Here is a 26,394-nt window from a genome sequence, read left to right as displayed (position 1 = left end):
ATTTGTTCTTATTTTTCTTTGATAGTGACTTTGACAGTGATGAATTGGAACAGTTGGCTCAGTCTGCAGATGAGGATGATGAAGACAGTGATGAAGAAGAGGAACAGGAGGAAGAGCATGATGAGAGTAATCCTAGTAATTCAGATGATGATGAAGACATCCCAGATGTAGATGATGTTGTGGAGGACTTTGAAATGTCAGACTCTGATTAAAATGCATTGAATGATTAAAATGCATCGAATATTATTAAAATATCTGTTTTATCATACAAAATATGACACATGCAGTTTCGTTTTTTGTCTACTTTTGGAATTTTGACTATTTTATTTTGGGGTGTTCTGGCCCGAGTTTCATCAATAACTTAATGCACTTTCCATATTAAGTGAAATTGATGAAAGTGGGACCAGTTCTTGACTGAGGGCTATGAAAGCTCAGTTAATAGAGCTTCAGACGATACAAAATCAAATTAAAATTTGACGGGTGTGGTTTGATCTTGTGGTTTGGTCAGTGCTCAGGTTGCTTTGGATCTCTGAGGAAGCTGAAATCACAGATCTGCCTATGCTGTTGTGGTGGAGGCTTCCCCAGTTGCTGTGGGTATTTTGCATTTGGTCTTTTTTTTTTTCTTGTTCAGTGAGGTAGCCACCAGCTACTACAAGGAGAACCTGCTCAAAAATTATCTTTGCTGTTCAACAAACAATAAACTAAGTAAACTGATAAAATAAACCATATTGACTATGTGACAACAACAGTTTGTGTTCTCTTCTTCGGTAAGTAGCATTGAGTATGATCCCAGATTATAATTTAATTCTTCGGATCCGTACATCTGTAAAATAAAATGAATGAAGATGATTTGGAAGCTATTATTGGCCGTTGACAAAAGGGGCCATAGATTGCTGTTTTAGCTGAGATAAAGTAAACCAGTTTTGTGTACGAACACTTGAGGATGGGTACTTAACAAATATTCCACTCCTGGTCTATATCGGTCACAGGGGGATTAAGGTACACCCACTCACTCTGTGTACAGGTTTACAACCAGTCCCTAGGTAGTCATGGCTGTGTCAGGATGTACCATGTACTCCCTACAGGGACACCCTAACCTTTTAGGATTTGTTAGCTTCGCTAAACTTATTTTACTTAAATGTATTTAATTGATAACATTTTTTTGAAATTTTATCTGATCTTATCATCTAATATTTCTTCTATTGAGTTTTTGGTATTTTTAGTATGTTTTGAATGATGTTAGATATTCTGCATTACATAAAGATTATCAAGCGTGTAAATAAAGGCGTGCAAGGGCTTAGAGATACAACACTGAGCTTCATTCATAAATCACCACATATCTTTAGGAACTTATATACCGACTCCTCTCTAGGTTTCTATAGAATCAAACTGGAAAAACCGGTGGTGACCTTGAGCCTTACTTGGAAAAACCGTCTTGGTTTTGCTATAGAACATTGTATGGTTGAAGGAACACCCCAATCATATGCTTTATCTTTATCATAGTCTCCTTTATTTCCTAAATACTTGAAATTCAAATACAAAGAATTTCTTACCTGGGAGGGATTGGCTAAGTTTTCTGTAATAGTGTAGGCCTATATATTACAAATTGACCGACTTAGGAAAAAAAGACATTTAGATTTGAATTGGTGTACCTGAGTTCACCAGAAGTGTAACACTATTCCTCCCCTTGTTATTTACATGTACAATTTACCTATTTTTAGGATATTTTGATTCTGATTTTTTTTTTTTTTTTTAACGACTGCTACTTCTGGAAGATATATTTATTTAAGTCACCTTTCCCGTTAAATAGACAATACAGACATCTTATTTTGCTGCATATTTCCAGCACAACAAAACTTTTGAGGGTTGTGTTGGTGGTACCCACACACCCTCACAAACCCTCACCACATCCCTACCACCTCTGTTTCTGCCTACATGTTACTGAGATTTTCTCTGTGTGTTTTATGGGGATAATGCATCCTTGATTATGTATCCAAGAGGTTTTTTTTCCATTGGTCAGTTGCTTTTGTCCGATAATATTAACATTTAGCGCCACAGTCTCCCATTGCCTCAATGTTAATCTGAGCTGCATATAATGCGGTCAATATCACATGACTTGAGTATTACTCCTTTGATCAATGTCATGGAAATGCTTTGTTCTGTGCTTCAAAAACCTTGCTTTGGTCAAAAGTCAAGGGTACTGTTATTATAAATAGAAAATCTGTTTCCATGCAATAACTTTTGTAATAACCCCAATTTTCTGCTATGGATAAACTAGTCAAATACCCGCCTATGGACAAACCAGACAAACTCCCTTCTAACCCCTCTGACAATAAGTTAGACCAGACCAGCTCCTCCTTTTATGGATAAACACATTACCAATCAAATAAACTAACCACCAAATTTGGAGTGCTTTGAGTGACAAGGCAAAAAATCAAAGCAACTGCCTCCTTCCTGCTAACCATTTTCTCACTAAACCAAAAAGTTTAAGAAACTGAATCAGTGTTTTGAGTTTTTGTATTTTGATGACGTGACTGGGTTGGTCATGATGATGCAATACTATAAGGACCGGTTAATATTGCTTAAGTCTTTATATATGTAAGAGAATGATGCAATCATCAGAAAGTCTTTTTCAAAACAACTTAAATTTGATGTGAAAGACGTACAGCTATATTTTCTTCTGGAATATCTGGGACTAATTTGCCTTGGATTATTACAAAATGTTGTTGGACTAATTATATTATTCTTGATCAAGGTAAATATATCTCTTCTGTAATATATATTTTGTTGATCTGTCTTATATTTTAAAGTTTTCCTTCACAAAACCTCATTTCACTTTAAAGGTCAACTCTGAAATAATTTTCAAAAAGAAATTTGAGTTTACAAAGCATAAGAATTTTCTAGTATGATTTTGAATTTCTTTATTCAGACTTGTGTTTCAAACTAGAAGAACATTAAGTCACCTTGACATTTTCTCGATTCTATTCAAACATAATGACCTTTTATTGGGACAGAGAACTTTCAAAAAGGACCAGTGACTGGTAGGCATGGGGATGTAGAATGGCTCCCTGTCGATCATGTTTCAAACTAGGGGGGAGATAATCTAGTATTGGAATTTAGCGACTGGTGGCCAGTCTTATGGGGATGGCTGGTATAGGTCAGAGAAGATCGGTCAGAGAAGGTCAGAGGAGGTCGTCGGAGGTGCGGGGGTGTGTAGGAGTGATGAGACAAGCCTATCAATTGTCTATAATAACACAGAGTTGGTAGGTTAACTGTCCACACCACAACAAACAGTAATGGATGATATACCTGACCTTGGCAGAGCTTGGCATAAATATGTTGCAATGTATCCCCACCAAGGAGGTGCGGGGGTGATTAGACCATTCTATCAATTGTCTGTAATAACAAAGAGTTAGTAATTTAGCCATCCACAACAAACTGTAGTGGAGTAATGGATGGTATAGGTGACCTTGGCAGAGCTTGGCATAAATATGTACAATATCACCTGTATGTTATTACACGTGTATGTAATGTATCTCCACCAAGGAGGTGCGGGGGTGACCATTCTATCAATTGTCTGTAATAACAAAGAGTTAGTAATTTAACCATCCACAACAAACTGTAGTGGAGTAATGGATGGTATAGGTGACCTTGGCAGAGCTTGGCATAAATATGTACAATATCACCTGTATGTTATTACAGTGTATGTAATGTATCCCCCACCGACTCTAAAACCAATACAATATTCTCCAGTATATCATCACTGTTCCTATACTCTATATCTCTGTCATAGCACCTTTAAATCTACCTCTCCAGTCATGGTCTCCTGATCTATGCCTGCTACTCAATCCCTCCTCCAAACACAGACATTGATGCCCACCCCTCACCCCACCCCCTACTTACACTCAAACACAAACATTGATGTCCACCCCCACCCCACCCCTACTTACACACACACAAACACCTTGATGTCCATCCCCTCCCCTTACACACAAACACACACATCACCCCCACCTTACACACAAACACACATCTTCCCTCCTCTTACACACCTCCCCCACCAACACACACAACTTTACATACTTCCCTCCCCCACACAAAACCGTGTTCCCTGGTATGCCAAATACCTAACCAAATGTACAGGTGTGTTGGAAGAGAAGTAGTATGTAGTCCTCGGAACTTATTGATTCTGTGTCTTCTGGTTTTGGAGAAGAAGTCATTTAACACAGAGAAAAGCTAAAGCTAGACTAATGCAAAGAGGTAATAAAAATACTAGAGGAAATACTCTTCTATTTTTATCATTATTTGAAGATAAGAGAAATGTACATGGGATGTTGATTCCTGGAGAGATCACCTTCGTAATTCACTAATTTGTTTACCATTGTCGTTTCTGGTTGTCAAGGTAACCGCAGACTTGGCAACCGCCTTTGAACATGTGGGGTTTTTTTGTGGGGGTTTTTTCACTGCAAAAGCCAAGTTTTTTCTTTCTATGGTCGCGAAATAACGAAGAAAGCTTTTTAGAGCAGCTCGCCATATCTTTTATATTCGCCGTTCTGCAGCAAGACGATTGCGACAATAAATATACAAATTCTGTCGCAGTGAAATGACGATTATTTTCGTTATTTCGTCCGATAATAACTTATCGTTATTGTGTGCGTATCACAGCGAACTTTATCTATCGTTATTTCGACCCGTGGTGTAACAGAATGAAGACAGGTCCGACAGAACCAGAGTCATACAAAACTAAGGACGAAATGTTAGGTATGGCGTTTACTTTCGTGTTATCTGCAAAAAGACGCGACTCCGCATGGATGGAACATGTTAATCATTGTTTGGGAAATAACGAAATGGCACATATTTTCGGTAATCTAAAATGTTGAAATAAACAGTGACACAATTTCCCTGAAACAAACATTTATGCAAAACTATATTGCAACTTGACAGGCCGTCGGTCTACAAAGGTCAATTTTCCAATTTACAATTTATAATTATCCCCGAACACCTGTTACCCCGGAGCTAAAACAGTGTGTTAAAAAGACGCCAATAAATTAATAGTATATGATGTACCAATCTGATTACTTTAATGATGATTTGTATTGTAATCAGATTGATAATGTTCGTATAAAACACTTTATTTTCGTTCTTTGTATGGCTCGTCTCTGATCACACGCACAGGCGCCTGTGATCACACGTGCTGAATTCCACCTGCGACTCGAGGTTTGTGATGTGCAAATGTCCGGTGTGACCGCTAGTTTGTCGGACTTTGACGGCCGGGAAGTAGCAGCTTTAGGCTGGAGAGGGGGAGGAGGTTGACATTCATATCGTCGACACAAATGCCAGTATCCGTTACGTTACTAACTTTTCTCATTAAGTTTTATTCGCCTGACCTTTTGACTACCAGTATGGCCTTCGCTTTATTTGTGCCGATGACCACATAAGTGACCTCTGTCTCCCCTCAGCTCAACTTATAAAACGTCTCAAATAGCTGGTATTTTATGTAATGAAATTCTATATACAAACACTGCGGGAAATGAGACGGTCGAGATGAGAATTAAGTATTACTTATCCTTTGCTTTATCTTTGATTTCCATAGAAAATTCTTTATTAACCGTAATACAATATTATATATATCAACACACGCGGTGATCTTTATATATATATATCAGGTCTTAAAATGAGTACGTCTGTCCTACATCCAATTTAGACTGTAGGTCATACCTATGGCTGTATGTCTGTCCGACTTCCTATATGACCATGTCTGTCTTAATTAAGGCTGTATGTCTGTCTTTCATCCGATTTAGACTGTCTGTCCTAATGACTATGTCTGTCTTAATTAAGGCTGTTTGTCTGTCTTTCATCCGATTTAGACTGTCTGTCCTAATGACTATGTCTGTCTTAATTAAGGCTGTTTGTCTGTCTTTCATCCGATTTAGACTGTCTGTCCTACTTAAGACTGTTGTATGTCCGTCCTACATCTTATTTAGACTGTCTGTCTTAATTAAGGCTGTATGTCTGTCCTTCATCCGATTTAGACTGTCTGTCCTACTTAAGACTGTTGTATGTCTGTCCTACATCTTATTTAGACTGCCCTACTTAAGGCTGTATGTCTGTCCTACACCCAACTTAGACTGTAGGTCATACCTATGGTTGTATGTCTGCCCGACTTCCTATTATGACTATGTCTGTCCTACTTAAGGCTGTATGGCTGTCCTACATCCGATTTAGACTGTTTGTCTTACTTAGGCTGTATGGCTGTCCTACATCCGATGTAGACCTTTTAGTCTAGATTCAGGCTGTATGTGCCTGCCCTCTGTCCGACTAAGACCATGCCTGTCTTTTCTTATCTAAATTCTGAAAGCTGTTTTTCCTTTTCAGAGACCTATATATAGAGAGTTGTTTTGTTCTTTGTGCGTCCTAAAGGTCGGGGATACTTCCCATATCGTAGATAAAGATGCCTTTATTTTGGGCGACCTCTAATACGTGATATCTACGTATCTGCTATTACCTAAATAAATGCAGACTTAACCTTATTTACAGGTAAAAGTTAATCTCGTGAGGGCACCTTGGTAGTTGGCTCATTCCTCCAGACTGATGTTTGATTTTCTCTCTCAGATCCTGTGTACGCCATTAACATCACACCTCGGGTCCAGACACGTGAGCTAATGTGTCTGCAAGAGAGCACCGCAATGCAGCAGGTTATGTAATTAATTCACCCCCTCCCCCTCTACCGCGGCCTCGCGTGATACCCCCTCCCCATTCCTCCCATATGGTATAAAATCATCATGAAGTACGGTTTTGATTATTTTAAACAGAAATTATGTCGGTCAAATACCTAAGTTATGAAAATTTGAGCTGCCTTTCGTCTATAACAAATTCTGCAGACGATTTTACCGCTAAAATATCTGCTAATTTTAATTTCCGTAGCTACGATAATTCGCCAGAGACGTATATGCACAACACAATGGAATCAATAACACGATTAAAATAAAAATATTGTTGGAGCTTAGCCAAGTTCTTAAAAAATCGAAGTTTTGGCAAAATGCCCAGTGTGTCAGCAGCGCGCAGCGTGAATTCCTTTGCGAGAGCCGCTCCTTTCAAGTAGAACCATGGTATGGTTTTCAATGGAAGGAATTTTTGGCGGTCTGTTGTAACGGGTCAAATAGTAGTTGCTCGGCTGAGGTCGGCATAGTGATTACGTCCCTAACACGGTGTTAATCAGTCATAATCCAGACTGTTCCACAGGACCAGGGATTTTATACTTCGGGCAAAATTGTTATACACGTAACATAATGTGATCACAGAGACCCATTTAATAGTTAAATGTTGTTTACAAGTGTATACAAATGTTATGACTAGAGACGTGGATAATACATTGTTATCAAAAATTGCTTACAAACAAAAAAACACATTTTCTGCAGGACTAGAGATTTTTAACGGAGTCGAAATTTGAACTCGTATGTTATTAAATCAATTAATTGTATTTCAAATTAAATCAATTGTATTTTGTACAATTTGATGTAGTATGTATCATGTTTGTACAAATCTGATTTGCGGTTAGACCAATGGGATTAAAATGAATTTAATTTGAATTTGATTAAATGTATCTTTAATGATATACAGAGAAAACATACAATTAGCTTTGAGTTTCGCGTACATTTTTTACAGAACAAAATTTTAATGATTTTAGTGAAGGATGTAGGGTTAACGAATGATATTATGAATGTTAATTACAAATCTACGAATTTATTTTCTGGCTTGAGACTTTTATCATGTATTGATATCTACAAAAGTACAAATAAAACCCATCATAGTTATTAACAATACATTTCTCGCTAGATTCTGTAAGTTTAATTGGGAGACGCTCGGCGTGAAGGAATGACTGGTAAATTAGAAAATGTCAGATTATTTCTTTTCTATCAGTACGCGTTTCCTTACCCAATGAAGTTACAAAATGGAAATTCATAAAAGTTTACAGTGCCAAGTGATGTTAAGCGTATTGGTACCAGATCGATGCAACAGAGATATTATTCACTTTGTTTGGTAATTTCCCAAATATCATGGATGCAGTTTTAGTATTACCAAATTCTGCCAGAATCTCTCACGCTAACTCCAACCACCACACAAGAACCGGTATTTACACGGGCTTTTTACATCCGTGTACGATGAGTTGTTATTTTAATTTCATATCCTGTAAACAAAAATATGGATCGGAATTTGAGTAGTGTTATATCCTGGTCTTGTTATTTAAAAAAAACGGAGCCATCAATTATTAATATTAATATGAGCCACTCGGCGGGAATGTATTTTAGGTGTAGTAACTTTTTACGTTCGGTTGTGGAAAGTAGAGCGATGGGAATATATTACGACAAACCACAACCGGTATAAGAGGAATTCCGGAAGTAACGTAAGGAAAGCCGGAAATAGGAGGCTCTGGATAAGACGGTCGGTGTTGACGTTGACGTAAATATAGCATCCCGTACGTCACTGACCGGGAAAACAGTTATTGTTGCAGGTTTGGAGCTGCAGCTGTGAAATAAAACCCTTATCGATGCAAGTACTTCCGTCTGGGTTTTGATTGGCTGAAGTACCAATAAGCATGCTGGAATCCCATTGGTTATTGTTTGTGCTGAAAAAAAATCATATCCGTATTAGTTATGCATCTTAATTTTAACTTGGCGGTGTCGATAGATTTTGACTAAATTATTTATAAATGGAAATGGTTTTCGATTGAGCATTCGTTTAATGTGTCACGGTTGACATATTTATCAGTTCCCAATATTAGCGAATCGTGATAACTGACACGGCTGCATGATGGTTTTTCAGAGTACAGGGCTTTCGGAACAATTCCTCGGAATAGCGAGTATTAAATCTGTATTTATGTCAACATAAACAGGTGTCTGTACATGTGTACAATATGTATGTAAAACGTAGAATTTAAATCAATGAGTGCTAACGTAACATAGATGTTTTTTTGACACATTAATGAAATATATCTGGAAAAAAAAATTAAAATCATTTTAAATTATCTCTTACAAATTGATTTAGTGTTGTCGATTATGCTTATCACACCGTATCAAACAACAAATTGTCTTGTCATGGGCTTGCTTGTTTGCTAAAATTCGCGAGATCATATCTATCTGCATTGGAACACATCATTTACTGTATGTACATGGAGGATTCCAGAACTCCAAACTATTGTGACTGCTGACTATTTAGCGCGTGCCTTTACTGCCCTGTGTTACTACGACGTAGTAAATAAAGATCGATACTGTGTATAACAACAATTCCTCGGGCGTAACCATGGTCACCAGATCGATATTGTCTCGTGCACAATTTCCCGCCAAGAGATGCTAATACTGAATCAATTAGGCGGGAGAGTCTGAGAGCCACGGGGCCATGTCTGCGAACACTGCTGCAGTATCCCTTTTCATTAAAAGACAGCCATCCAAATCAATACGACGCTTGTTTGTCTGTGGCTCGCGTGTCAAGGTTCTTCTGAGGACAAATCTTCGGTTTGAGTTCGTCGTCAATTTGTGGTCTTAGAATTATCGTCCACAGAATTATTAAATAATTTTCCCTGAATTTATCATCTAAAGAGTTATTTATATGGTATTTCCTGAATCTTTAACACAATCAACCCCCCCCCCCCCCCCCCCCCCCTTTTTTTTCCCCCCATTGAAATGACATATGGCATATGTCACATTATTTTTCTAATTAAATGTTATTCGGATATTTTTATTACATTGACAAATTAGAGTGAAACACACATACTGGTATCTCTTATGCTAATTTCAGTCTAGAGTTTGTGTTTTTTTCCCGAAAATAGAAAGGAAATGTCTATAATTACCACCATGATCCATTTAGAAACGTTATCGTTAAGAGAGATATGCCGGGAATTCGTAGTATGTATACATTTCTTTTTCGCTGGCCGCGGGAGGTGGATATATTAACGCCTGATTTATAATTAATCCCAAGTAAATGTCACCTTTCTCCTGTTTCATCTTATAAAAGCAATATCTACACAAATACATTGGCGAGACATTTAAGTAATTTCCAAGTAAAATAATGCCGTAAGTACCGGATACCCGGTGATAATTAATACAGATAATTATATATCGAACAACAGTACACCCATTTCTGATGATAACCTCGTATACACAATGTTCGAAGGTTGTTTCCTGCCATATCAGTAGTGGTGATGTATTAATTCGGGCTAGTTACAACGAACGCAGATATCTTAAAATGAGAAAAGGATAAAGTGAAGAGTAAAATTAAGAAGAAATATTAGTCATATTCGATATTGTATTGCATGGCATGCGATTCCTGCCCCTGATATTACTTTGAGAACATCACATCATCCTCGTTTGCCCTAGGTTTACGTGGTAGTTGTCGTCAATGAAGAAGAAAACGCTCAATCGGAACCCCTCGTCATTTTCTCGTTCGCAGACGGAGGCGAGATGTTCCGATTGAAAATTTCCCTGCCGGAACACCTGGTCGTCGTATCCTTTCCATACAGCCCCACGTAGATCTATATTGTCTTTATATTTTACCCTCTTTTTATCGATTTCGAGTTAGAATGACAATTCGCATGTCGGTATTTATGTGACAAAAATAAACATGTTTTCTGAATTGGACTATTTTTTCACGCATTATATACCATAGACTTGACTTAATCCTGTTATCATCCCATGCTGACATGATTAATCATTAATTAGTTAGCGACAGCTACAGAGCGTGGAGAACATTAACTATCCCGGTGTGCTAAGGTCGACTAGTACCATACGTCTCGCTCATTTCCATATCTTTATTGCTCTTTTGTCCGGTACCCTGCACGACAGCTCGAATCCACAGGGACTTGGCATAAATATACATGTATATGGACCGTAGGTTTTGAATTCATGCCAGGTCCCTGTGTTAGAGTCGCAGTGCATTATATAATATATACTGGTGTTTTTCATGCACCGCAATACATGTCTATGCATAATTACATGTTGCGCTCGAAACTTCTAGACAGGTCATTTTTATCTAGTTACCGTATCAACAGCTCCATTTCACTACTGGTTGACCTGAAAAGAAAACGTCTTTTAAAGTTCACTTTAGGCAATTCTTAGTGAAAATGTCTCTAAAAGTCTTTCTTTCATTTTGTAGTATGCATAAAATTAATAAACGATAACTTGAACAGACGCATTTTTAAGCAAACTCCTCGTTTTCGAAAAAAAAGCTGTTGACTTTCTTTCGGAGAATTAGGACAATACTCAATTGAACCTTATCACTTACACAAGATTGTTATTTCTATCTAGAATTTCTCGGAACAATTATTTGTATACATCCTCCTGTAAGTGGTGTTGGTCCTACATACTTATAATATGCTTAAAACTTCCTTCCTGTTTGAAAACAAGATTTCCTCAAATACTTAAAAAAAAAAAAATTGAAAAGGATGGCACGTGTCCATAGAGTAAACAAGCATTATTAGACTAAAAGTGTATAAGCTTTATCCGAATCTCTACAAGATTACAAAATAGTCCGATTTTCAACTGGACCCAACACCAAACGTTAGACATTTTGAATATTGCCGGATACCAGACATTTTGTCCGTCAAAATGTCTGGTGTTGAGGCGGAAGAAACTTTGGCTAGATTTCGAAATGAAATTTTCAGTTTTAACCATATTTTTCGGTGAGAATCATAGGGACTTGGTACAATGAGGACAGTGTTTGGAATAATTTGTACAAAACCCCTGGAGTGAGAATAATAATCTATTTTCTTATTTGAAACGAAATCAGTAATCTCGTCTTTTGGTAGCGTTTATGATTATGACGTTCATGATGATCAACACTTCGTGTTCATTATTGTTGAGAACATTGAGATGCAAGTTTAATGCGCATCAATTCCGGATAACTTCAACCCGCACATCATTTGTTTTGTTTACAGATCTAGTGTAAACAAACTGAACACTGTAAACTACAAGCTCCTCTTCACGAGGTGTATCACCAGCAGGTTATGTAGTTTCTCTAGTCTACATATCCCACGCGAGTAAGTGTTGAGTCACGAGCGGATATCGCCGCCCCTCCGGTCTGTGTGCGCGTGAAAATAGTATTTACAAATATACACACGCAGCCAAATATAGCGCCAACATTTTAATGTAAACATGTATCATGACTCGACCCCCAAAAAAAAATATTAAAAATTCTATAAATGTTGGCCATCTCTTACAGCATTGGGAAGTCCGGCATTAATTTCTGTTGATTCTCAGAGTAATTTGTTTTCATTATCGAAGTAAACGTCGTTATTAAATTGATGTCGATGTAGTTAAGGTCATTATGTCTTTGGTCCGACAAGTCAACTTCTGTTACGTCTGTCTTTAAGTCAAAGATGAATTGTAATATCTCCATATGGTACACAAATTAATTTCAAGTGGCGGAAAAATACAACAAAATTCGTAAATAAATTTTAATAATTTTATTTTTCAACAAGTTGCATTTATCAAACCTTTCGGTAAGAATTGATGCAAAGTTTGTTTTTTCATTAAATATTCAACAACATATCCCCCCTTTTCTCAAGTTCGGGAATGTAGCATTGCATTGCATTGTGCATGTTACACACTTGAACACATTAGCCCAAGTACACACATTAACACACCTCACATAATAACAGCATCAGTTAATATCGAGTCACTATTCTAAAACCCAATAGTCTAAAACGAATGTAAACATGGTCGTATCCATTCAATACTATTTATTCGTTGCCAATGGTGAGCGCTGTGCCATATAAGGTAAGGTTGGCTTCCCGCCTCGTCTACGTCACGAGCTATCAATGAAGACGGGGAAAAATGGCCAGAATAAGAATTCAAACAACAAAATTTGATAAAATGTGTCCAAATAAGATGTAACATACATCGAAAATAAGTTTCGTTTGAAAAGAAAGGTACAATTTGGTTTGGTTTCTCCGAACTTGTACAAAACATGATCATGTAGCGTGGATCTATATTTAGATTCCTCGTGACTTCATGAATATGTATATGGGAATTTTACCGCCAAGTCGAGTGCTGGTATATCGATCCAATACGTGACCTGTCTGGGTTCTACTGAGGTGAACTCGGTTGAACTGATCTGTATCGCATTTAACCCATATTTTCACTTTCAAAAATTACATATTTAAATATGAAAACTTACACAACATGATTTTAACACACTAGCTTTCGTACCAATAAATAATCATATACACAACTCGCTCACTGCAAACACTGAAGATGATGAAATCCTCCCCACTACATATCCGACCGTCCGACAACATAAGCACACCGCCATTGTAACGGTTTTTTCTTTCACTCTCAACAACACGGTTATAACACGATTCAACACCTTTCTAGCTCACTAGTGGAAATAATTTAGCTAACAAAAACCTTAACACGTTTGACGTAACAATTTTCAATAAATAATTAAACAAAGCCAGATAACACCTATACTCGGAACACATTGATCTCTGATCTTGAAGCTAGCAAATACATAATTAACGGTCATCAAAGCTGCCCACATATTTACTATAAGCACCGATTTTTTAAGCATATTGAAAACCAAACATTCGCCAAAAAAACTTACTTTAAACTTTAAACTGAAATTTTGGTCCCTTCGAACTAGGTTAAATGTGTTTAGTCACTAATAAGTTCCATTTTGAAATTGTATCTAAAAGTTCAAATAGTGCACAAAAACTCCCTAGAATTTTCAGTCATTAATTTCCTTTTTCAATAATGAATTTATAATCAGTTCTCCAGTATCGAATTCGATCTGAAAGTTTGTCAATGGTACAGATGTTGCCAGGTATAAACCGCTCCATCACATTCTCTTAGGATTGACCCATCTGTTACTCGTTTCAATGCGCGAGCTCGCGAGGAGAGCTCGTCCCACTCACATGTGGCCAGAGTATGGAAAGTTCTCGTGTTGTTCATTGAACAACGGAAGATAACTTCACAACCAGAATAGTCCTTCGTTACGGCTTTACAAGCCCAGGTCACAAGACTTCTGCTGCCTCTTGGGTTTTTGACCACGTGGTGTTTCGTGGTCTCGGTCCGTCTTCGGTTTCTCGGACTGGGAACGTCCGAGGGCTGGTTTCCCGGATCAGGAACGACCCATAAGTATTATGGGAGTGATTTTGGCACTTTCGACTTAAATGAAACCCTAAAAGTTTCATCTATGGTCAAGGTACATTTTTGTCCTCGTTTTCTTTATCTATTGTCTCTTCTGTCGACACAATACTGCCAATATCAGAGTCACTAACACTACTGCAATCATGGGTATATGAATCACAGTCGTCATCTTCATATTCGTCCTCGTCTGGGCTCTCCTGGATGGGGTCCAGGTTAGACATAGCCGACACAGTTCTCTGTCTCTTTCTTTGAACCTGGGGCTTTGGCTTTCGTTTAGACTTTCCGCTTTTACTTTTGCCTGTCTTTTCTTTCAGAAATCGTATAAGAGTACTGAACAATCCTTCCTTTTTCTCGCCGTCGTCCTTGGTATCTAAAGGCAGGTTCATGGAACTAGTCAACACTCTCTTGCTTGGAGTTTTAAGTCCAATATTTGTAAGTGAATCGGTACTTCCAAGTCCACTGACCATTGAATCACACAAAATTGGAAGAGATTTGGAATTGTTGTCCGTCTTCACGATGTATGTGTATGTGAATCCATTTTTGTCCTTAAGTGTGACTTGGTAAGTCTTCCCTGCCTTCAAACGTTTATGTTCATTTTTCCCGTGTTTAGCTGGGAATCTAACACCATGAGACTTTTTGTGTCCGTTGTGGCCTGGTGCAAAAGGCATATATCCACGACTTGCGTTTGGAAACATCGCCATTTTTATATCGCTTGATTATAAACAAACGTTTTGTTGTTGTTATAGAAAATGCTGAAATCTTCTCGACTGTACAGCTCCGCTAATCAACAAATACTGAGCCTAACGTCTGCGTCGTGTAGTTATCTAGCTTGCCAAACTGGGCCAATAGACCAAAGTTGGCAACGATTCAATTGACGTCTGTCTGGTTGTCGACGAGTCCATTTCAATTTGTAGACAACAGAGCTACACAAAAATACACAAAACACAGTAGAATTAATCGCGAGTTCCGGCAAATTTATATACAAATTAGTTCCATTCACTTATAGAAAAACACTTCTGGTACAAATTTTGTGAAATTTTGTACGATTTTTAAGAAAAGTCACGAAACATGTTCTTGTTACACGAGTACACCCCTGAAATATTTGAGTTTCCAGCGGCCTACACGTTGCAATCCGCTTGTTGGCAGCTTTCCAATTTCTCCTTCGCGCCCTCGTGTAAAGCCAGTGGGCGTGTCTATTGAAGAATGAATGACAGCTACTCGAGCGGGGAAAATAGAATCATGTTTTGTGCCTGTTTAGAAGGTCCGTAAATTTTGGCCACAAACTGGCTGCACAAATTCATTTCAAACATCCAAATACGTTTTTGGACATATTTACTTTTGCAAAAATATTTACAGGAAAATAGTACTTTAGCACAGGTAAAATCTGTTCTACCCTTCGTATCCATTAGAATTACCCTATGTCCTTATCAGCATGAATGGAATGCCAGTAGGATTGCTAGGGAAATTGACCAATCAGCGATCAGAAGCCTCGAGATAGTACGAGGAAATGTTGATAATAGTATATACACACGTGGCCTGGTTTCCACGAAAGGGTTTGTTTGAAAACATTACTGAGTCACTAGTGTATACAAACACGGGACAAGCCGTTTGTGAAACGAGATCGATTTGGCGGGTCTTTAATGAGTGCAGAAATCTATAATATATTAGGTGTTCACTATTTCCCACGATACAGTAGTTTTTGTTTATTTTCATAATTCAATTATATACTTTTGTTTATTGTTTAAAACTAGTTTTGTTTACATACATGCATACAGGTGTATTTGCAAAAAAAAAATATTTAAAAAACACAGCATATAGCAATTAGATTTTCCCATTTCTATTATTTCCCACGCTATATATATCACCAGAGACGTACCTGATATACAAGTCTCTGATATCACCCAGTATCTTTCTTTTTATTAAGAATTTAAATTAGTTTTTACACAACCATTTATTATATATATATGCATGCTAAATATCACTTCATTTCCATTTAATAATAGCGGAGAATCCTTATCCCGCCTAAAATGAGCAGATGTCAGTTTAATTTTCGATCGGTAAATATTTGAGGGGCAACCAACCAGGCGATCCTCGACTAGTGTCCTTTAATGTACGACTTTGAATCGATTGGGACATGAAACACGAGCTGTTTTATTTAAATGCATTTTTACGTTCAAGCGCGGTGCTTGACCCACCGACTGGGGAGGAGGAGGAGGAGGGGGAGAGGAAGGGGTCAGTGGGCTACTGACCGAGAGGGACCGGGGCAGTCAAGCAAAGCAGTCAACCGCAGGTCAAAAGGAACTGATGGGAACAAGGATATAGACGGCTTTATCATGTTTATTGGGGATCGTCGAGACCGAGGGAGGGCCCAGTGCATGACCGCAGAGTTGGAGGACAAGAAAAGGACGGGGGGGGGGGGGGGGGGGAGGGGGGAGGCAGCCCACGGAGTACTCACTATGGGAAGGACTCGGACGCGTTTACTGACACGAGTGGTAGGGAAGGGTTATTGTTCACCAACACGAGGGTAGGGAAGGGTTATTGTTCACCAACACGAGGGGAAGGGGAGGGTTATTGTTCACCAACACGAGGGTAAGGGGAGGGTTATTGTCCACCAACACGAGGGTAAGGGAAGGGTTATTGTTCACCAACACGAGGGTAAGGGAAGGGTTATTGTTCACCAACACGAGGGTAAGGGAAGGGTTATTGTTCACCAACACGAGGGTAAGGGGAGGGTTATTGTTCACCAACACGAGGGTAAAGGGAGTGTTATTGTTTACCAACACGAGGGTAAGGGGAGGGTTATTGTTCACCAACACGAGGGGAAGGGGAGGGTTATTGTTCACCAACACGAGTGGTAGGGAAGGGTTATTGTTCTCCGACATGAGGGTAAGGGAAGGGTTATTGTTCACCAACACGAGTGGTAGGGAAGGGTTATTGTTCTCCGACATGAGGGTAAGAGAAGGGTTATTGTTCACCAACACGAGTGGTAGGGAAGGGTTATTGTTCACCAACACGAGGGTAAGGGGAGGGTTATTGTTCACCAACACGAGGGTAAGGGGAGGGTTATTGTCCACCAACACGAGGGTAAGGGAAGGGTTATTGTTCACCAACACGAGGGGAAGGGGAGGGTTATTGTCCACCAACACGAGGGTAAGGGAAGGGTTATTGTTCACCAACACGAGTGGTAGGGAAGGGTTATTGTTCACTGATTCAATTGGTATGGAAGAGGTGTTTCTGACTCAAGGGGTAGGTAAGGGGTATTACTGACTTAATGGGTAGGGAAGGGGTATTACTGACCCGGGGGGGGGGGGGGGGAGGCTTATCACTGACCCGGGGGGGGGGGGGTAGGTAAGGGGTATTACTGACTTGAGGGGTAGGGAATAAAACATTAGATAAACTAGATGATTATGAGCGTGGTTGTTTATTTGGTAGGAAAGCTAATCATGTCAGCAATATAAAAGCGGGAGATTCTTTATAAGATATTAAGCAATATTTTTGACTTAAGTGACTCCTTAACGGTTTCGGTTCAATCTAAAAATAGAACTTATTTGAATATTAGATTAGTTCAACTGAAAATAAATTTCACACAGAAAGGTTTATAACAATATCCGGCCATGAGTTGGGAACGGCAGGATGTGTTGGGGACATTAGAAAGCTGTTAGATATTAGTAGTTAAATTATAGGGACCAATGTATCTACATGTAGTTGTCTGCCGAGACCATTGAGGTCATTAAAAGGTCAAGTCATTTTACAGGATACCGCCATTATAGAAACATCCGGACTAAGAACGCTTTATCAACATATAGTCGTTACTTACACTAAATGTTGAAATGGTCGTATTCAGGTACAGAGTCAATGTCAAAACACACGACTCAAAATAAAGTTTCATTATCCTGTAACTTGAACAAAGCCAATTATTAAGTATGATCTACATTTAATTTTCAGAAAATATTTCCCGATTTTCTATTTCAGTTTTTAATTACCGAGTACAGTATTTTCTATATGCTTGCCAAATCAAAATATCTACAATCACACGAAATGATGGGATTATCCTATGCCTATATATAGATAATGCGTTCAACAACTTAAAAAAGTTATTCAACTGTTGTCGTTTTCGTCGTCGTCGTCGTCGTTGGCACAGTGGTAACACACCTGCCTTTCACCTAGATTTCTCCGGGTACTCCAGTTTCCTCTCACGACCTCTCGACTCTTCCATCCGGGACAACAAACGTGACCAATGTAACAGTTGATGTAACTTGTTTCTTAATTGTTATAAAATAAATAAAGTTTACATACTTAAAGACAGATAAAAGCCAGGTAACCATGGATGATAATTAATGAACCGAGATATATAAGAACTTAATAAACTAATAATGATTATTATTAATATCTTTCCATATTTTACAGCCTTAGAATTTCAGAAGATCAATACGACAGCCATTATCATTTATCTTATTTTTTTATACAGCTGACATGGCTGTACTTCAGCTTATACCATCTATCTTCAGGCAGTCTCCAGAAATTCCATTGACGTTTGACGTAGGTTCATAAAATTTTCAGTTCGCCATTCATACCGTGAACCTTGCAATACCAATAAATGATAAAACGGCGTCGATAATCTAAACTGATCCCTAGGGAGTCTGTGTACTAGCACGTGAACCAATAACAATACATAAAATTACGTTTTCTTTCCTCGTGTCTCCTGTAGCGTGTAAACTGCATGTCATTGGGTTGGGCAGTAGGCGATATGGATCAGAGGTACCCAAACAACATTACTCATAGCGTTGCTGTGTTACTTTCTACGAGTCGTATACTAAACAAATGTTCAGTGTGTCTATTGTAATATTACATTTCTGTGTAATATCTACTTACAGTCAAGTCATTATTTAGAGGTACAGGCGAATAAGTTCAGGCTAGTACACCCAGAACTCAGAACCGTCTTCTACAAGGTGAATATTTGACACCATCACAGACTTTTGATGGAGTTAACGAAATTAAATAAGACATGTCCTCTTTTTGTTCCGATCATAACTTTGGCCTTCTGAATTTGTAACTAAGGAATGCAAACAAATATTTATTATAGATTTTCTTTAATTTTTGACTTTTTGCTTCATTGTAATTATCAGATGAATACAACAGGTAGCTGAGTCACCGTGTTATAAAGCTATACCATTGGACAACGGAGCTGATACCCAAAACACGTGACAATCCAAGAACCGATCGAAGATTCCGCGCGGTAGTGATACTAGCGTGTTCTAAACCGCAGTTGTGAGTTTTATAACATGGAGACCTCCCACGACTTAATATAGCAATCACCTCATTACACGATAAGCGTAATGTCTGTCATGGGTATATTTAAGGATTGTACCTCATTTTGACTGCGTATACGGTAGTATGTCCGCAGTTGGTAACGAACATTTCCTATGCCTGTGGTTAGCGCTTATCAATCCGGTGAGCCTTTTTTCACTGCGTATACGCTAATTTATTCGCAATCAGAGTTTACTAAGCTGAAGAAAGGAGAGATGTAAATATTATATACATATATGGAAGTGACGTCATCACTTATGACGTCGCAATGAACTTTGAAGAATCGCCGAGATGCGACGAAAACGCTAAAGACGAGTGGTCGAGTTTTTCTTTTTCTTTATATAATGTGTCAAGTAGTAATAACGACAGTACAGACAAGTAAATTGTCGAATTTTCGAGACGATCTGCCCCTTTATCAAGACAAAGGTAAATTACAAACTAAACAAAAGTAGGTAAACAACTAAAAATATCGTTATGCTTGTGAAAACTATCCACTCGGTCGATAATTAATTCGCCGAGGGCCTATTAGAAATCATCTTAGGTGTGGTGTACAGATGCATGGTATAAATAGTTAAATAAGTAAAAGGTTCAAACATCGCGAGTTGAATCGATAGGCTATTGAACCCCTCGTCCAGATTTTGACATTTCTTTCGATCTATTTTGAGTTGTTTTTCTGTTGCCTCCTAGGTATCAACACTGGAGTACATTAACGTCGGCTGTATATGGAAAGTTTATTGTTTTTTTTATTCTATTTCTATATCTTCTGTTTCTCTCACTTTAGAATTAGGAAAGGTGTTGATTTCTTGTGCGTGATCTTATGATTTAGCTTGTAAACCCGATTTTCAGAATTATTGTAAGGGAGTGGAGGTCGAGGTGCGGTTAAACATCAATACAATCTAATTAAAACAATGTAAAACGTGTTTCAGTGTTTTAAAATATACGGATAGATCGTAACCATTCATTTTAAAATCTGTGACGTGGACCATATTTAGCAAGTCGAAGTTTATTATAAGAAAATGCATTACATAGGTCTCTTGTGATTACAAAACGTCGACATTGTTTATATAACTATCTTATCATTGTGTTTGAAATCAGTTTCACCCCTGTCAGAGCCCACAAACAGCCGTCCTGGGCCAAATGTCGCGATTCCCACGCCTTTATATATATAGGCTATTTTACGCATACTTGAATATAAAGAAATCACAGGGTCAAAGTAGATGTTTGAGTACCACCCATGCCCCTGTCTCGTGCTCGGTCTGGTTTTCTGTTTACAACAACACGATATAAATAGATGTATATACATGTATGTTTAAAATAGATATGTTTTTTCTTGTTTTTAATATATTTTATTGATCGGGCACAAGCTATGGCAACTTATTGATTCCCTCTCCCAAACAAATAATCAACATTGTGACCGCAGCAATAGATCTTTATATACATTATATAGTCAATAAATGAAATAATTCAGGAGGAAAAGAAAAAAGAAAAACAGAAAGAAAATGAAGTACAAGGAAGGCAAATACAGACGAAGAATTTTCAGTTTCATATCATAACACATTATCTGTTTTTCTTTCTTACATCCAGGTTGTATGAGACGGCACCCACAACTGACGACACTATGATATTACAGGTAGCCGTGTTAGTAGGGTGTTACGTATCCACGCATCCGTAGGTAGGTACAGGTATAATGTCATCTTCTGTGTCGAAATTTAGGATTATTACAACTCATTGACAATGTTTCCCTAACTGACACAGCGACACTTGAAGTGTCAAGCATTCAGAAGTAGGCGTGTCTCGGTTTTTTCAAGACAATATTTTACCAGATTTATGAGAAAACATACATTCGCCACCATGTAACATGTCATTATCTTAGATACCGTGAAACATATGTGCCATTATGACGTCATGAACGAATGACGTCACGTAATTGCTTCAATTATAAAACAGGTACCGTCGTAGCGAAATTGCACCTGCCTTTTCGCATGTTCTGCTATGAATATGGGTATTCGATAAATAGGACTTACATTTGTGACAGTGCTATAAGCAAAATCCATGTGTCTTTTGGGTAAATTTATTGAGAGCTTTCTCTAATTCTCTTATACTAAGATAAATAAAATCTTGCAAGTGTGTCATTGTAGTATGGCAACTGATTGAATAGAAAGTGTAAGATCGTTTCCGTCTTTATCTAACACATAACAATAGTCTTTATCTGTTAATACTTGATATTATGTCCTCTTGTATTCTCCGTTTCTGAAGAAAATTTGGATTTCCTTTTCATAATGGACATATCCGTGGTCCAATTCCGGAACAATATGCTTTGTCTGGCTCGGTATTTAGGTCGCCTGTTATAGAATAGTTCCAATACGTAATTGTCCTAATTCTGGCGATTATAAACCGGGCCAGTGGTTAATCCGTCTCGGTCACCTTTTGACGATCTTTTTATCGACAAAAGTAGGAGTTACGCTTTCACAGTATGCATTCTTGGGCCAGTTTTTGATTTACGAATTCCGTCTATTTTTCTGTATTTTTCTATATGGAAGGTATACGTTGAAGACACTATTACAAACTATGAATACATCCTTGATAAGATATGAAAATTGAAAATAATAGTAATTCAATTTCTTTAAGATAACTCATCTATGCAGAGAAACAGGCGTTAATTTTTTAAATAACGTGACTACGTCCCCCTCCGCGACGTGATGCTGTTGCTGACGTAACCGACCATTCCTTTACGCCATACGTTGTCGACAACGTCGCTATGGGTCACGGCAAATCGCGTTCCATTATTGCCGTCGTTACCAGGAAACGTTTCCGGCAAGGCAACGCTTAATTGAAAGCATCCCTAGTCCATCTGTAATGACAGTACGTATCATTTTCTCTGAATACCAGTACTCCGTTCATAAACAGACAATACTGAGAAACAAATAAAACCACAATTATAACTCAAAATCAATTAAACAAGAGCAAAATATGTACAAAATAAAGATTGCCATGGAAACCCTTGAAATAGTAAAATGCTCAGGTCTTCCGGAAGGGTAAACATCGGGTCAGGCTTTCCTTATGTTTACATACTGTATAGTTGTTAATTTTCGCGGGGCGAATATTTTGCGGTTATCTCAGTCGGACCTAGTTCGTAGGCATGACATTTCTCGCAACAAATATAAATATAATGCAGTAACTATTTCTGTACATTTGTGTACATTTGAAAAATATTCGCCTGGTACGTATTTTCGCGCTACGTCCTGTGATCGCGAATTTAGCGAAATTAAATCTCCAGCGAAGTTTACCAACTGTACATTATGATGAGAAATAAACTTAACTGCAATCAAGTTTGCGTAAACTTTCCCTTCCCTCAGTGAAATTTAAGCTTTTTGACACATTTTTAACAGGTTTCCACAAACCACTGTCGAACTCAGGCGTATAATTATTTTGCCTACATTTTATCTTGATCTATGTTTTGCGAAGAAAATAATTAATACAGATTTTATGGTAATGTGCCTTTTCATCTTACAACACATTTACAAATACTCATGTTAAGTTCTCGGCATTTCACTATATTTCCTTCAATTATTTTCAGATTTGACTATTCCGTTTCATCCTGACTACGAAGCGAGCGTGATAGATTTGTTCATATTCATCCCACAAACGGAGCCTCTGAAGATGAAAGCAGGGTGTTCCCGATATATGCAAATGAGTGTCCAGTACAGGTGTCCTCCGATGACAAGGGCATATAGGTAGCCAGCATATGTTTCCCATTCTTTCGGTAGATTTAAGTTTTTTGACACGCTATAAATAAATCTTACCTGTTCCTTCATTCTATTTATTTATTTTCGTTTGAAAAAGCTAGATGTATTCATTACATAAGTCTATAAACTACTGTACATTTGATTTTACGTTATAATTTAGTCGAACATTTAATGATATGAAAGCAGACTCTCTAAATTCCTTAACTCTCTACAAACCGGCCAGATTATATAGTCCCAATGGGGTCCGATTTGGATCCCACTGTACTTCAATTGGAAGTTATATCAACTACTAAGTAATTAAACTAATTAATCTTGCTGCGCGAGACAGGCCGTGCTTGTTTGTGATATTATATATACAAGTCATTGTCATGATTTTGTGAGAAACAGACAGTGTTGGTCGATTTATCTGCTCAGGATTTGACATTTGGTAAACGTTTCTTTGTTTTCAAAATATCCTATTTATGATTTATCACACGAATATAAGGGATTATACAAAACACAACAGTACATCTCAATAAATAAATAAAATAAAATTCAAAACTTAACTGTTATTTCGTCCTTTTAGGACTCGCTTGTGATACCTAGGGGCAAAATGTTTGCAATTTCAGAAGACATGTCAGGACAATTTAACAAGGCCTTATATGGAAGGGGATGTGCATTGAAAAAAACATGTCGCCATGTTCCTGAGCGAAAGTTGGTCAAAGAAAAATGGCTCTAAGTGATGTTATAACATTGGTTAGTTTTTGTATTGTCTAACGTCCTATTAACAGGAGGAGAAGGATAATTAAAAAACATGACATCATGTTCCTGAACGAAAGTTAAAGGGGCTTTCCTTCGTTTGAATAAAGTTTAGATCGTCAAAATTGTACTTCCTGGAAAATACTTATTTTTCCAAGTAATAAAAAGTTACAATCTTTCCATTAATAAGGCAGTATTACTCTCAACATAAACCAAAGTTCTTCGAGTATGAAGTACTGAAAATTCTTACTTCGACCCTAAGTGTCACGAATTACCACAAAGACATATGGTATTCATTTCGACGTTAATTCATTCCATGTTGGCACAGACCCTCATTGTTCTGACATATAATTCATCAATAGAAATTGTGCACGTTTCTGATGTCCGAACAAAGGAATGCCCCTTCAACAAATGGAAAAGTGTTCTAAAACATATTCTTACAAGGTATTATAGTGAGAAGGTTCGTTGAAAAATCATGTTCCAGAACGAAAGTAAGGCCAATATAAGTGCCCTTTAAGGTGTTGTAACAAGGAGAAAGAGCATTGAAAAGCATGGCGTTATGATCTTGAACGAAAGTAGGCAAATGAAAATATGGCATCATGTTACACATATCAAAAGGGACCCAATGGTGATGCTAATACATGTACATGAGCTATCTAGACGCAGAGGTGCGTCTTAATCTTGTTATCTCGTAGTAGTAGATTCGTTCATGAGTCAAACTACAACGTCTATGTGGTAAGAACAGTTTATCAGCCGAATTCTAAATCAGGCAAGATTTATTTTAGACAATATCTATTTCGAAAAATGACGTAAGTATGTCCCAGTTTTTGTATTTGGGGCATGAACATGAATGAAATTAAGGTCTTTATAATGATTCCATAAACATGTTTACAACATGTACACAACATACGTATATTAGTAAGATAAATGCATTAATATTGTTTATGGTGTATTTTTTTAAACAAATTCTTCTTTTAGCAATCCGAATCTATTCTTTGCCCTAAGCTGTATAGGCTCTTTTGTATCATGTAGAATTTGGCAATGATGATTCACGAAGATTCCAACATTTTACATTTTTCCGCTGTTGGTAGCTTGGCTGTAACTTCCATACCTATCTGTCATGTGGTGGCTAATGTCAACCTGGTGGTTTCTAGTCTATTGTAACGCGAGGAATGTCACTTACATACTTGTGGCACGGACCGGTTTCATTTATATTTTTTTCTATAGAAAGTCTAAATAAAAATTTATCATCTAAGTAGGTTAGATAATATCAATGTTTTATTAATTGTTTCTTCCTGCTTTTAGGAAAACATTTTTGTTTAAATATGTGTGATTCCTCCTCCTCCTCCTCTCCTCCTCCTCCTATAGTCGTCGTCGAACCTTGCTCTTGTTGTCAATGGGACGCTAAACAATATAAACATCAAATCTACTTGACAATAGCTTACTCTTCTTTTTCAGTCTACAATAAACATCGAAGCAGGTACGTATATAAAGCATTTAAATCCATTTTTGTGCTCTTCTCTATCTGATATTCCAATTATCATAATGAAAAGGTGATAATATCTTGTTAGTCTATTGTTCAACCTTGTATGTATGTGAAAAGAACAAACAACATATGGAAAATCATAATATTATTGTCTGGTTTCAAGGATTGACCTGTGTCATTTCTTTTTATTATTCATTAACTTTTATGTGATGTTTTTTGCTAGTTCACAGATGTACATTTCTGAGGTTATACCGACAATCCCTAAGCTCCACGTGGTTTTGAGATCCCTTAGGCTCCACGTGGTTATGGGAAATGTACTGGAACCCCACGTAGCTAGGCGAGATATCTCGCCACTCCCAGAAGAGGGCAGAATGTGTACCTGTGGTCTAAAAGGTGACCTCTATATACGTATATCCTTACTTAACCGTCAGGTGGAAAGTATTTATAACTATAAACGTGTTCATTCATAAAAGCTGTGACGTCACTGGGGCATTTGTCTGTCGCTCTACCGGTCTACGTTTGAGTTTAGTAAACACGCGGTGTCTTTATCTTGTTTAATACAGAGGACAACTGTACAGTAACGGGGACAGTTTGTGGGGGTTGGACAAGTCCAGTATAACATTCAAACTCATTATTTATTGCCAATTTATTTACATTGAAACTCAAATGTAAACACCAACACACATAAATCTTCCCAACGGAAAATAACTGTACAAGTTTTGTCCCCCGATAAATTTTAACGGACACCTATATCCTAATGCATAGATACGACCTAGAGTAGACTTTAATGTTACACACTGATATTTCCAAATTATTCTAAGTTGGTGGGGAAATTAGCTGAATAGTTTTTTTATTTTCCATAACTAAGCTTTGGTAAAATCTCGATTAATTTGTGATTTTCTTAACTGTATTCTCACATAAAAGTACTCTAAAAAGTAAGCTCGATCGCAAGCAGCAATATATTGTTCTTTATTAC

The 26,394-nt window shown here is 37.7% G+C and overlaps 1 protein-coding gene and 1 long non-coding RNA gene across 3 annotated transcripts in view; both read left to right on the top strand.

Moving 5' to 3' along the window:
* LOC117314825 (nucleolar complex protein 2 homolog) overlaps nucleotides 1-278 on the top strand; it is a 69,852-nt gene extending 69,574 nt beyond the window's left edge. Inside the window, exon 18 of the mRNA XM_033868932.1 lies at nucleotides 26-278. Within this exon, the coding sequence (XP_033724823.1) occupies nucleotides 26-212 (187 nt within the window). The 3' untranslated portion in view covers nucleotides 213-278. The remainder of the gene's footprint in view (nucleotides 1-25) is intronic.
* Nucleotides 279-2,620: 2,342 nt separating this feature from the next.
* LOC117314824 lies at nucleotides 2,621-26,394 on the top strand. Of its 2 annotated transcripts, XR_004529612.1 has the most exons (4): nucleotides 2,642-2,755; nucleotides 21,033-21,120; nucleotides 23,026-23,182; nucleotides 25,391-26,394. It is a non-coding gene; the product is annotated as an uncharacterized LOC117314824 (long non-coding RNA). The 2 variants fall into 2 exon arrangements; XR_004529611.1 differs by lacking the exon at nucleotides 25,391-26,394 and having other exon boundaries at nucleotides 2,621-2,755; nucleotides 23,026-23,552.

This window comes from Pecten maximus, chromosome 16, assembly GCF_902652985.1.
Source record: "Pecten maximus chromosome 16, xPecMax1.1, whole genome shotgun sequence".
Taxonomy (NCBI): Eukaryota; Metazoa; Mollusca; class Bivalvia; order Pectinida; family Pectinidae; genus Pecten; species Pecten maximus.
The sequence above is the reverse complement of the archived record's forward strand: the minus strand, read 5'-3'. Positions and strand labels throughout refer to the sequence as shown.